The following is a 14192-nucleotide window of genomic DNA, read 5'->3' as shown; positions in this document are numbered from 1 at the left end:
CAAGAGAGTTCATCTGCACTTAACTTGCCTACTCCCTATAACTATAAATTGGGAGTTTACATAAATTTTCGAGGACATTAAATAACGAAGTACTGCTCGACATTCCTAAGGATCGAAATACATCTCTAGGAGATTCAAATCATCCTGCAATTCGAGAAATACGCTACCGAAGGCCCTCGAATCACGAAAACGTTTAGGAGAGAAGAATCAAAAGAACAACGAATTGTACTCACAAGATTCATATATAAAATTACATTTTTCTTTTATTTTTTATTGCAGTTAATTTTCGGCACTTTGAAATTTTGTTGCGAGCAATGTTCGTACATTATGATTTACAACCAAATCGGGAGCCTAAAATTTCTAATATTCTTTTCTACAGATCAATAAGAAAATTCAATGCGATGTACCCGATCTTTGGAGAATTCCAGTGTACAAAGCTCAACGATTCGATGGCATGCCCAAAATCTCGTTCCCGCAACAATTACTAGAACTTCTATAATGTTCTCTTCTGTACTCCTCACTATTGCCCTTTGAATCTTTCACATCAGCTGCAAAATGAACTCTTCTCTTCTTACTCTTCTTCTTTCTCGAATCCTTTTTCTTCTCACCTGTTAACATGAAAACTGTCACGCTCAAACAGGGATGATACCTATTAATTATTCCCTCCCTCCCTCCTAATTTATCTAATATTTTTTGCTTTCAAAATTCAAATTAGGTAAATTTTGACCAACATTTTAATATATCTGTCCATCTTATTGACATGTGATGAATTACAAGTTATAGTATTTTTTTTTAATAATTTTTAAATATTTAAAATGTTGATTTAAAATATTAGTTGATCTAATTCAGTTCAACTTCAAAAGTTAATTAAATTGACTCGATAAGCAAAAAGAGCCTCATAAATCGGGACATAAAACGAACTACCTAGTTTTCCAAGAACTTTAGAGAAAATGGTACCTGAAGATAAACAAGACTTCAGACTATGCTTTTTATGTGGAGAATTTTGAACATTCTTGGCAAGTTCAAGCTTGGCAGTTTCGATATACTTTTCCCCTAGAAGATCAAAAAGAATGACGGTGCCGGCAGAAACGGCCATGGCTGTTGCTAAGACAATACCTTGTGAGCTCATTAAACTGGACATAACAATTAATGGTAGAGTTGAATTGATGAAATTGATCAGAAGAAAGACGAATGAATGTAAGTTAAGAAAGTAGTAACTAAGACTTAAATGGAGATCGCTTTTGGTTGAGTAGTATGGATAGTTAATTGGTATAGAGGCTAGCTAGCTCCAGCTAATTAGCAATAGATAGACTACTTGTTGTTGCTATGTCCCGTGAGTCGTCAGAGAGAGGTTCAAGGACACAGTTAGGTGGGAGTCGGTATATGCTCCCCTCCTCTTATATACACAATGCTCCCTCCGTCCCAAAATAAATGTTGTTTTAGTATAAAAAAAGTATTCTAAAATAAGTGACATCCGAGAAATTCAAGATAAAAACTGACAAGTGTTTTCAAGTTTCAATTATGACCTAAGCATTAAAGAAGTAGTCATCTTTAATATTGCTCAATTATAAAAAAACATCTAATAAATATGAGTAATTAGTAAACTCCACATTCATTTATTGATTTCTTGAGCATGATTTTTCCTAAAATGACACTTATTTTGGGACGGATTGAGTACTAAATAGTACTCCTACATCTCAATTTGGCATTTTTCGGATGTCGAAAATCAAACAGGTTTTTTTTTTCACTTTAATTTTTTCACATGCCTCTTAAATATTTTAATTATCAATTATTGTAATTTATAGTTTTTTTTTTCCGTAATCACCAAGTATGTAATTTCAAAAACTAAAATATTTCATGTTTGAATTCAAATCAAAATTAAAAATTTAACTCTCAAAATTTGAACGGTGCCACATAAATTAAGAGACAAAGAGTGTATGAATTTTTAGTCAATCAAATCATTTATAGTCATTACTGAGTAGTAAATATCTTTTAACAAACACTTGCCTTTTAAGTTAGCTTTCGGGGTTAAGTTAGGCCTAAGATATATTAGTTATCATGATATCAGAATGAGTCTCATATTCTCATTCCAATTCTTGATTTACCCGACATATACATTAGTCTTAGTTATATAATTTTGGCAATTCTTACCTCTTGAGTTAAGCTCAAATTTCCTTTTCTATCAATTAATTTTTAATATGATAAAAATAATACTCTGAGCTGTTAGCATAAGTTAAAATTGTATTTATAGTGTAATCGTTTTTAATAATATTAGTGTAAATATATTAGTGTAAAAAAAGAAAAGTGGTGCAATGTATATTCTCGTATTTGGGTTTGGTTTTTGGCTTTTTCTTTCAATACTGCAAGTGCAACGCACGAAATGGGAAAGAGAGAAGAAACTAGCTAGAGAAGCTGGATGGTCAAAGTTTGAGCTGAGTCAAGCTGGGCATTCAGTTATGAACTTATGGTTGTCAGCGTCGGAGTTCTAGATTTTTAAAAGAAAAAAATACTCACTTCATCAAAGTGTCAAAGTTTTAAGAAATATAAAGAGACTTTTGAATTTTGTATTTCTAAATTAAAGATGTATGTAATGTATTAAAATATTTTTTAAATTTTGTGATTTTAAACTTATCATGTAAGATGTTTAATTATCTACTTACTAAATATATATATAAAAAAATATTCTTTTTGGGACATAATTAAAAAAATAAGATAGTTAAATTAGGACGAAGGAAATACTAAATTCTTGATAAATTATTTATACATATTAAGTATATTTTTTAACATGATATAAAATCTATATCAAAGCCTATGAATTTTACAAACCCATAATTGATATTATGCTAGCTCCACCCCTGGTCTACACAGTCCCCACAAGGCTAGCCAGTAGGTGTTTAATGCGTGTTTAAGGTGTATGTTTAATGAGTTGAATGAAAAAAAAAAAAATTTGATGAAATCGTGTCGATGTGCCCATAGGTGAGGGGAATTAGAAAGGTGGAGAATTGGAGACGTGGAAGTTCTCGCTTCTTCTTTGCTTTAGAAAGTCAAGCGAAAGTGAATCCCGTACCTATCACTGTTGAGTGCAGCAAATAGAAAAATCGAATTAAACAAAAACCGAATTAAATTGGGAAAAAAGACGCTCTATCCGTCCCAATTTATGATACAATTTGACTAAACACGAATTCTTAAAAAGAAAGAAAGACTTTTAAAATTTATAATCTAAAATAAAGTCATAAATATTTGTATGGTTATAAATCATTTCATTAAGAGTAGAAAGAAAAATTTTAAGTTAAATTAGAAAATTTTGAGTTAAATTTTTTCTAAATATAAAATGTATCATTTTTTTTAGAACGACTAAAAAGAAAAAAGTGTATCATATAAATTGGGACAGAGAGAATATTTTTTTTATTTAGTTTGATTTTGGTTTAGAAGGCGTTTGACCATTGAAATCAAATTTTTTTTCACTTTATTTTGAATTTTTGAAGTTGGAGTTAAAGTTGAATATAACATATTTATTGGGTTAACTTAACTGCCTTATAGACGAATGAAAACACACGTAAAAAGAATTTCAAAATTTGAACCGAAAGTGTATGATTAAAACACATTATTAAGAGTTGAGGCGTTCAATTGAAATATGATTTAATTCGTGTGCCTAAATTATCGTGACAAGTTTAAGGGCTATATATTAAGCCATGTTGGGATTACATAACAATTTATCTTAATGTCCAAACACTATTTTAACTTCCAAATTGACCAAACGCCTATGAATGTTCCTTTTGTATTTATATGCCATCCTCCTATGCACAGAGGAATTAACGACGGCACTAGAACGCTGGATATAGCACACTATCTATTTTCTTCTGCCATTTTTAACTGTCACGCATCCCCTAATTTAATAATCATAGGAACCCGCCCCCCCTCTTAGAAAAGCTTAACAATAAAAGACTAAACAAAACAAAGAAGAATATTAATGAAGTGAACATTAAAAAAGGTGGCTGGAAAATGTGGCAGACAAGAAAGAAAGCTAGCGAAAGACTTTCATTATTTATCTAGGTTTTCTTTATTTATTTTGATTGCTAAAAAAACTTCTATTCATTGTTGGAAAGCGCTAAGACGGGTATAAGAAAAAGAAAAAAGTGCAGAAAATTATAACCATTTTCTTTATTTAGAAACTTCCAATCATTATATTCTCATTTTGTTCTTAATAACATACTTTATAAAAAATAAAAATAACGACGTGACTTGCTGCGAGATGGAGCAGAATTTTGATTCAATATTTAGATTAATTATGCGTATAAAGTACTCCTTTTATAAACACTAAATCCAGTCAAATAGTATTAATCAAACTAGAAGGGAGTAGGTAAAGCGAAGATGTCATGATTGATTGCATTAGCCATTTGGCAATCTAGAAGGGGAATCCTTGAGCTAAATTTCTTAAAGATAAACCATAGTAGTTAGTGGTCGTAGCAATAATGACAGTTGTGACATCCAATGTGAAAACAACGACGTTGAAAAACAATCATTTGTTCACATCCAAATAACTCATTTCAAATTCCCACTTTGACAGACTCTTTCTGCCCTTATTGATTTTTTCACCAACTTCTGCTGATATCGATTGCTAAATGAAACCATAGGTACCAAATTAAACAAATGGTTGACCCTGGGAATGTCACACATCTCCATCTCGTACATGACTCGTGTGCTGAGAAGCCCAGCAAAGTCATGTGAGGACTAAACAGACCAAATTGAACAAATGGTTGAGCCAGATCACATCAAATATCTCCATCTCGTACATGACTCGTGTGAGGACTAAGATCACACAGCAATCCCTTTAAAGTCTTACGTAATTTAGATTAGGTGATCAGCGAGTACATAATTGATTCGTGCATGAAATTTCCAGTTAAAAATGACGTAACAAAGATTAAGATGGGATTAAGAGTCGAGACGGAAAGTATTACAGGGCTAATTTCCAAGATTGCAAATCTACTTCTATGACCATTCCAAAACACGCCTGTAAAACGTAAAGAACTACACCAAAGACTGCAAGTCAACAAAAAGAACCTCATACAAAGTCATGTTACTGTCCAACAAAATGCCCAGCAGAAATCTGAAAAAAAAAACAAGAACTATAAAGTATTATGCCACAACAAACTGCACCTTTCAAGTAACTCACGAGTTTGTTAACTCTTCGCCACAACAAGCTAACACGAGAGTTATCCACTTATGTAGTGAGGATAGGAGGAAGGTAGTCCGATTTAGTACCAAGAACTGGGGCCTTGGTGTCGGGGAAAAACTCATGGCCTGGTAGCTCCGTGACATCCCCTTCACTGGCCACTCCAATGGGGTAGCGAAGCAGGTGACCTGGCAGATCTCTTTCCAGACTCTCACTTGAATACAGATCCCAGTATTTATCAGCTATTTTATTCACCTTCGTCACACATTCCTCACTTTCTGGATGTAGAAAGGTCTCATCAAGCATACCAAGGTGCTCGTACCACAATGCCATTCTGAAACCATGAACTTGACCCCTAGCTGGTTCCGCTGTGGCCAAATGATGAGGCTGGTAGGCTCCCATGGCTATTTCAGAATCTCTAGCACCATCCATTGATCTCTGGTTTATGTTTGCGGATCCAACTATGATGTACTCGTCATCCACTGTTCAGAAATAAAGATAGTATGAGTACATTTATGAGCTAGTATAACATCTATGCAGTACTGTGCATGAAAATGTTTTTGGTATAAGCCATGAAAGTAATCTGTAACCGTTTTCACTTGGAATGCGCCGACACATTTTCAACACTGAGAAACCCTCTTTCCCATATATTCAATTCATAAACACTCAAAAGTTTTGATTTCATAATATTAACAAAACTAAAAAAATTGAAGTATTACCAAATTCAATACCTTCAGTCATTTAAAAACTTAAAAACCCAGAATTTTATGTTTAAGAGAACTCTAGATTTCATCTTTATCAGAAGGCCAATACTAAGATGGAACTATAATAGTAAACCAGTACTTACCGATCATCATCTTGGAATGGACATAGATCATGAAGCGACGAGCCTCCTGAGCTCGCATGTAATTAGAATCAGGCTCTGGGGTCTCCCACGGTTCATATTCTCCGCTCTTCTTCATCTCCCGGTTACCAATGCAGAAAAATGTCAAATAATTCCTGGGATCCTCCTCAATACCTTTAGCATTCATGGCTTGAACAATGTTCTTATACATCATCTCCATTGTCCTTTTCTGCCAATCTAATATTGCTTGTACTGAAGCGCTCTCGGGGATTCCTTCTGGCCACATTGGGACAATAACATAAACGGTAAACCTTTCCCCAGCTTCAATCTTACTGCAGATCTTCAATGCAAGTTCCTTTGGGATGACATGCAAAGCACCAATGTCCTCTACTTTGACATCATCACATTGCCAGTCATAACAGCTTCCAAGAAAATACTGATTTTCAATGTAAATAAAATTCTTTGCTCGACGAATAGCATATCTGCTATAATTTTTTCCTCAAGAACCATATCTGCTCAAACGCCTAAACAAAAAAGCCCTAATTGAATAAAACCATAATAATTAATCTATGATGGAGACCAAAAATATATTACCCCATGCATGCGATCAATTGGAGGAACCAAGCTGAAATAGATCGGATAAGAAACAATGTTGCCACCATAAACCAAGATAAAAATTTCGCAGGGCCTGCTATAAACAAGACAAAAATGTAACAAAATAATTGCACAAGAGCAATCTCTCTCGGGGCAAAACCGTCCAGAAATGGGATGCGGTGAAATTGCCTTTCAAATTAATCATTACATTTTTGGGCCCCATGTTTCCTTTTAAAAAACTTTTTGTGAGGTTAACGGGAGATTTACCTGCTGTATTACGTTATTAGTTTAAATTTAATATTTATATTGAGTTTTACTTAAATTTTATTGTATCGTATTGTTAAGTAATTTGACGAGTGTCATTTTGTAATGATCGATTTCTTGTGATTACATCATTATCTTTTTTTTGCTCATTTTATCTTTACTTATTATTTAATAATTCTATTTTACTCTTTATCCTATCTTTTTACGGTAGCTCTATCTCATACTTTTTTTTTTTTTTTTTAGATTTATCCTTCAAATTGCTGATGTGATATTATGTTACGACGAAAAATGATATCAACTATCCAAATATTATATCCATCAAAACAATACATCTACAATACAAAACGATACGTCATGAAACAATATGTAACAACCATTCAAACAGAGCATACACAAATTGAATTATATCAGATTTTTATTAACGATTAATTTTGTTTTAAAAAGTTGTGCAAAAATATCCTCTGTGTGTGAAGAGTTTAATATTTGAAGGATCATCAGAAAACTTGTAACAAAAGCATGGGGGATTACCAAGATTTAGTACCAAATAAAAAGCTTGGTAGATCAATAGGAGTTTAGATAACGGGTTCACCACAAGTTTTGGCAAATTAATGGGATTATAGTACAAGTATAGTGACTTTAAATAAATTGTTCATAATTTCTAGCAGTTTATGACTTTTTGATGGATAGGTTTGCCATAACTTCTAAGAATCACCAAATTTTTAGTACAAGTTGTGTAAAAGATTTTAAACAAAATGTTTACAATATCTAGTGAATCACTATAAGTTCAAAGAAAATTCAAAAATACAATTTGCTTTGAAATTGATCCCAAAATAGTCAAAATTAACTCCAAACTTGATATCCAGTATTGCAATATGAGTCCTAACATTATCTAATGGTTTGAATTAGATTCAAACCTTCAAAAATCGATATAACCACTTTATCATCTTCGGTAATCAAGCTTTACGAAAACCAACAATGGTACTCTTCAAATTTAAAAGTAAACATATGTAAATCTAGATGGAAACATAATAAGTATTCAGTCAGATCCATTCGTGAAGAAGTTCTTTTATCTTCTTGAAACGAGGACCCATTTTTTGCAATTTAACGCCTCTATCAATTTGGTTGAGTTTATTATGGCAAGAAAAATGAAGTTGCGTTATTTTTCCTTTAGTTTTAATTTAACGATAGTAATCTAAAGTTTACATTACAAGAATTGAATTATCATGAACTTTGAAAAGTGAATCTTTATCGTTCTCTTTAAATTACAATTATTGTAAATTTTAGTTGTGTTAAACAACCCTAAAAGTTATTGTTGGTTTACTTAAGTCGTGTTACAAATATCACATTTCTTAACTACTTAATCATCCCTTGATTATGTGTTTTGCTCTTTTTTTAATTATATCAAGGAAGGGGAGGAGAGAAAAAGAAAAATATATCACGCTCTTGTACTGACATTTGATATTTATACCAAGCGAGACATCTATTATACAGTAGTTTGTGTATTTTTTAAGTATATATTTTATCTCTTTATATTCTTTTTCTATCTCCTTTTTACTTTCTGCGACTTGTATTTATGTGGTGGAGTTGCCTTATTAAAGTTGACACGTGATTTTCCGGCGTGTTCTTCCTCCTCCTTATAATTTTCTCTTCTTTCCCTTGAATGAGAAATTACGAATTTAGGATGAACGTGTTAGATTAGGGCCTAGAATTGTCAACTTCCGTTTTGTATGTGTGTTTTGTACATAATTCCTTATTATATAGAACATGTGAGAATTGTGATGATATTTCAAGATTTCTATTCATCTTTCAGCTGTTCCGATCTTGTGGTTGCCGCAATTGATCCATCATAAACTTGTGAACCGCAGTCACTTAAGAACCTAAAACCTTGTGATTTTATAGCCAAAAGTTCAACAAAGCACTACTCTTTAGTCTTCTCTGTTTTATTGGAAAGGTAATATCACATAGGTATCCTACGTATTTCACGTTACTTAAATTTCTGGTTATTAGAGGCAAATACCGGATTCTAATTTAAAAGATTAACTATTATTCACTACTAAAAAAAAGGGAAAAAACCGACTGATTTTTTTTTTTAAAGAAAACCAACGTATTTTCGTCAATTAATTATAATTATTTTTTTATGTTTTGTTCTAAAATAAAACGGCGATAGACCTCAATTTTTTTTTAATTTTTTTTTAAGTAAGACTGATGAACTCCGTCTGTTTTTAGAGAGCAAAATTGCAGTTTAAAGTATAAATTAAAACAATGAACGTGTTTGATTATAACAACCCAAAAATTTTCAAGTGATTAGAATTACTTCCTTATTTGTAGAGTATTTAATTTTAACGAGTTTCATATCGGAGCGTGTACTAATTATTCCAATATAACATGTATGTATAAATTAGTTGTTGACTATTTTTTACATGATATAATATTAGTTGGTGAATTGGTTAAGAGTAAATTAGTGGGTCAGGCCCACTACTTCAGCTATTGGTCAGTGTTTAGATGAAAGTGGAGGGACAGAAAAATCATTATTCTATTCCCAGACTAAAACGAACAAAAAAAAAAAAAGAAAAAAATGGAAAGGAGAACCGCATAGGGCAGTTGGTGCTACTGCGTTCAAGAACCATTACAGAGAAAGATTTCTCTCGGTTAAGAAAGACAAAAAAATTCCAAGTACATAGTATGTTATTATTTTAGTATTTAAAAAGAAAAGCATGTTGCAGAGTGATTTTGGATATTAACAAGAATGGTAGGATTTGTAGAGGGGGTTGGTTTCAAATTGCAAAAGTTGCCATTCTTTTGCTGCAATTCACGTGCAACTATATAGTGCCCATTTTGTTTCTTTTGCCCATTTTTGTTTCTTTCCCTCCCTTCGTCTTTTCTCAGTACACTCTATAATATTAGAATTTATTTTGGGATGTTTATTTTCCTTCTTTCACCCTTTTTCTAAGGGTATATATGGAGATACAAGTTCTACTTTTTAAAAGAATTATGGATCAAGGTATAGAAGATTGAGATTTAGTTCTAAACCTAAAATTATAGGATTAGTTTTCCTAGACTAATTTAGACCATTTATTTATGTTATTGGATAGATTGAGGCTATTGGAAATTGTTGAAGAGAATTCGGCATTTCAAGAGAGTTGCGTTCCGATTATAAGGCAAGTGAGGCTTAAACTCTTAGTTTGCTTGCTTTTCATAAAAAGCATATGGTTTGTGTTGTATGTATGCATTTAAACCGTTTAGTTCGTGTGAGTGGGCAAGCATGATTTAAATTGGATAATTTCCAAGTTTCTAAAGTAATGACCGTATGAGTTCTTTAGCGTAAATTCGCTTAAATAGATACTATTTATATAAATGTAAAGTTTAGAAGTGGTATTGATTGAATGTATGTTCCACTTATCGTATCTTCAGAGGGGCACACTTCCATAGGTCCCATTGATGTTCAGTGAGAGATAGATGCTAGAATCTTAAGTGACCCGGGTAAGATGGGGGTAAATAATGCCCTCTCCAGAAGACGGGGTAAGACATAGACAAATACGTATTATGTCCCGTGAGCATAGATTCAGATTCAGTGTAGTGCATCTATTGCTCGTCCGGGTAAGATGGGGGTAAATAATGCCCTCTCCGGAAGACGGGGTAAGACATAGACAAATACGTACTATGTCCCGTGAGCATACATTCAGATTCAGTGTATTTCATGTATTGCTCGCTCGGCTCGGCTTTGGCTTTGGCTTTGGATTTGGAATCAAATGATCTGATTGATAATCTTTTTGGACCAAAATTCTTTTAAATTTTAATTTAATTATTTATTAATTAATTAATTATTTCCAGATTCTGACCCGTTAGTGACCCGGATCCGCGTGTCTGACCCGCGACCCGTTTCTCTCTCCGGATTAATTTAAATTTCCCTCCATTTTTTTTTTAAAACGTACATTTTCTGAAAGGTTGCAAACCTTTCTGAAAAGGTGCAAACCTTTTCCTAACCAGTGCGTTAATGGCTATAAATTTCAGTTAATATTCAGATTATTACTTACGAATTTTCTGAAATCCTCTATTCTTTTACTCTTCTTAAAAGTTTTCTTTTCTGTGTGATATACTGCCATTGAATGGTTCGCCGCTACCAGAATTTGGAGTACTACTATTTTGGTAAGATAATCGTTCTATCCTGGGAGGGGATATTCCATCAACCTCGAGTACTGTGAGGGGAATAATTTTCTTAAGGACACACTTTGAACTAAGTGGGCTCGATTATGTTCTGAATATATTTTTTCTAACACTGTTTCTGTTCATTTGTCCATTTTCTGTAATTTACTGGTTTTAAGTTTTTACAGATTGTGTAATCTGCTTTTACTAAGTGTTTTATAGATTCAGAAACTTTATTTAGACTTATACAGATTATTTTTAGACAACAACACTTGCCTTTTAAGTTAGCTTTCGGGATTAAGTTAGGCCTAAGATATATTAGTTATCATGATATAGTCTCATATTCTCATTCCAATTCTTGATTTACCCGACATATACATTAGTCTTAGTTATATAATTTTGACAATTCTTACCTCTTGAGTTAAGCTCAAATTTCCTTTTCTATCAATTAATTTTTAATATGATAAAAATAATACTCTGAGCTGTTAGCATAAGTTAAAATTGTATTTATAGTGTAATCTTTTTTAATAATATTAGTGTAAATATATTAGTGTAAAAAAAGAAAAGTGGTGCAATGTATATTCTCGTATTTGGGTTTGGTTTTTGGCTTTTTCTTTCAATACTGCAAGTGCAACGCACGAAATGGGAAAGAGAGAAGAAACTAGCTAGAGAAGCTGGATGGTCAAAGTTTGAGTTGAGTCAAGCTGGGCATTCAGTTATGAACTTATGGTTGTCAGCGTCGGAGTTCTAGATTTTTAAAAGAAAAAAATACTCACTTCATCAAAGTGTCAAAGTTTTAAGAAATATAAAGAGACTTTTGAATTTTGTATTTCTAAATTAAAGATGTATGTAATGTATTAAAATATTTTTTAAATTTTGTGATTTTAAACTTATCATGTAAGATGTTTGAATTATCTACTTACTAAATATATATATATATATATATAAAAAGACTCTTTTTGGGACATATTTAAAAAAATAAGACAGTTAAATTAGGACGAAGGAAATACTAAATTTTTAATAAATTATTTATACATATTAAGTGTATTTTTAGCATAATATAAAATCTATATCAAAGCCACTGAATTTTACAAACCCATAATTGGTATTATGCTAGCTCCGCCCCTGGTCTACACAGTCCCCACAAGGCTAGCCAGTAGGTGTTTAATGCGTGTTTAAGGTGTGTGTTTAATGAGTTGAATGAAAAAATTTTTTTTTGATGAAATCGTGTCGATGTGCCCATAGGTGAGGGGAATTAGAAAGGTGGAGAATTGGAGACGTGGAAGTTCTCGCTTCTTCTTTGCTTTAGAAAGTCAAGCGAAAGTGAATCCCGTACCTATCACTGTTGAGTGCAGCAAATAGAAAAATCGAATTAAACAAAAACCGAATTAAATTGGGGAAAAAGACGCTCTATCCGTCCCAATTTATGATACAATTTGACTAAACACGAATTCTTAAAAAGAAAGAAAGACTTTTAAAATTTATAATCTAAAATAAAGTCATAAATATTTGTATGGTTATAAATCATTTCATTAAGAGTAGAAAGAAAATTTTGAGTTAAATTAGAAAATTTTGAGTTAAATTTTTTCTAAATATAAAATGTATCATTCTTTTTGAGAACGACTAAAAAGAAAAGTGTATCATATAAATTGGGACACAGAGAATATTTTTTTAATTTAGTTTGATTTTGGTTTAGTAGGCGTTTGACCATTGAAATCAAATTTTTTTCACTTTATTTTGAATTTTTGAAGTTGGAGTTAAAGTTGAATATAACATATTTATTGGGTTAACTTAACTGCCTTATAGACGAATGAAAACACACATAAAAAGAATTTCAAAATTTGAACCGAAAGTGTATGATTAAAACACATTATTAGGAGTTGAGGCGTTCAATTGAAATATGATTTAATTCGTGTGCCTAAATTATCGTGACAAGTTTAAGGGCTATATATTAAGCCATGTTGGGATTACATAACAATTTATCTTAATGTCCGAACACTATTTTAACTTCCAAATTGACCAAACGCCTATGAATGTTCCTTTTGTATTTATATGCCATCCTCCTATGCACAGAGGAATTAACGACTGCACTAGAACGCTGGATATTTTATAGCACACTATCTATTTTCTTCTGCCATTTTTAACTGTCACGCATCCCCTAATTCAATAATCATAGGAACCCGCCCCCCTCTTAGAAAAGCTTAACAATAAAAGACTAAACAAAACAAAGAAGAATATTAATGAAGTGAACATTAAAAAAGGTGGCTGGAAAATGTGGCAGACAAGAAAGAAAGCTAGCGAAAGGCTTTCATTATTTATCTAGGTTTTCTTTATTTATTTTGATTGCTAAAAAAACTTCTATTCATTGTTGGAAAGCGCTAAGACGGGTATAAGAAAAAGAAAAAAGTGCAGAAAATTATAACCATTTTCTTTATTTAGAAACTTTCAATCTTTATATTCTCATTTTGTTCTTAATAACATACTTTATAAAAAATAAAAATAACGACGTGATTTGCTGCGAGATGGAGCAGAATTTTGATTCAATATTTAGATTAATTATGCGTATAAAGTACTCCTTTCATAAACACTAAATCCAGTCAAATAGTATCAATCAAACTAGAAGGGAGTCGGTAAGCGAAGATGTCATGATTGATTGCATTAGCCATTTGGCAATCTAGAAGGGGAATCCTTGAGCTAAATTTCTTAAAAATAAACCATAGTAGTTGGTGGTCGTAGCAATAATGACAGTTGTGACATCCAATGTGAAAACAACAACGTTGAAAAACAATCATTTGTTCACATCCAAATAACTCATTTCAAATTCCCACTTTGACACTCTTTCTGCCCTTATTAATTTTTTCACCACCTTCTGCAGATATCGATTGCTAAATGAAACCATAGGTACCAAATTAAACAAATGGTTGATCCAGGGAATGTCACACATCTCCATCTCATACATGACTCGTGTGCTGAGAAGCCCAGCAAAGTCATGTGAGGACTAAACCGACCAAATTGAACAAATGGTTGAGCCAGATCACATCAAATATCTCCATCTCGTACATGACTCGTGTGAGGACTAAGATCACACAGCAATCCCTTTAAAGTCTTACGTACTTTAGATTAGGTGATCAGCGAGTACATAATTGATTCGTGCATGAAATTTCCAGTTAAAAA

The 14192-nt window shown here is 32.2% G+C and overlaps 1 protein-coding gene across 1 annotated transcript; it reads right to left on the bottom strand.

Moving 5' to 3' along the window:
- Positions 1 to 237: 237 nt before the first annotated feature.
- On the bottom strand, positions 238 to 1384 carry LOC132598754 (uncharacterized). Its single transcript, XM_060311823.1, has 2 exons — positions 958 to 1384; positions 238 to 608 (listed from the first exon to the last, which is right to left on the bottom strand). The coding sequence occupies exons 1-2, from the start codon at positions 1139 to 1141 to the stop codon at positions 439 to 441; spliced, it is 354 nt and encodes a 117-aa protein (XP_060167806.1). The 5' UTR covers positions 1142 to 1384; the 3' UTR covers positions 238 to 438.
- Between the last annotated feature and the right edge of the window lie 12808 nt (positions 1385 to 14192).

The sequence above is a fragment of the Lycium barbarum genome, chromosome 1 (assembly GCF_019175385.1).
Source record: "Lycium barbarum isolate Lr01 chromosome 1, ASM1917538v2, whole genome shotgun sequence".
Classification (NCBI taxonomy): domain Eukaryota; kingdom Viridiplantae; phylum Streptophyta; class Magnoliopsida; order Solanales; family Solanaceae; genus Lycium; species Lycium barbarum.
This window is presented reverse-complemented; position numbering and strand designations above follow the sequence as displayed.

Coding starts and splice junctions, on each gene's coding strand:
- LOC132598754 (XM_060311823.1), bottom strand. CDS start 1,141: ATGTCCAGTTTAATGAGCTCACAAGGTATTGTCTTAGCAACAGCCATG. Junction 609..957: donor GAAGTCTTGTTTATCTTCAG/GTACCATTTTCT, acceptor TCATGTTAACAG/GTGAGAAGAAAAAGGATTCG.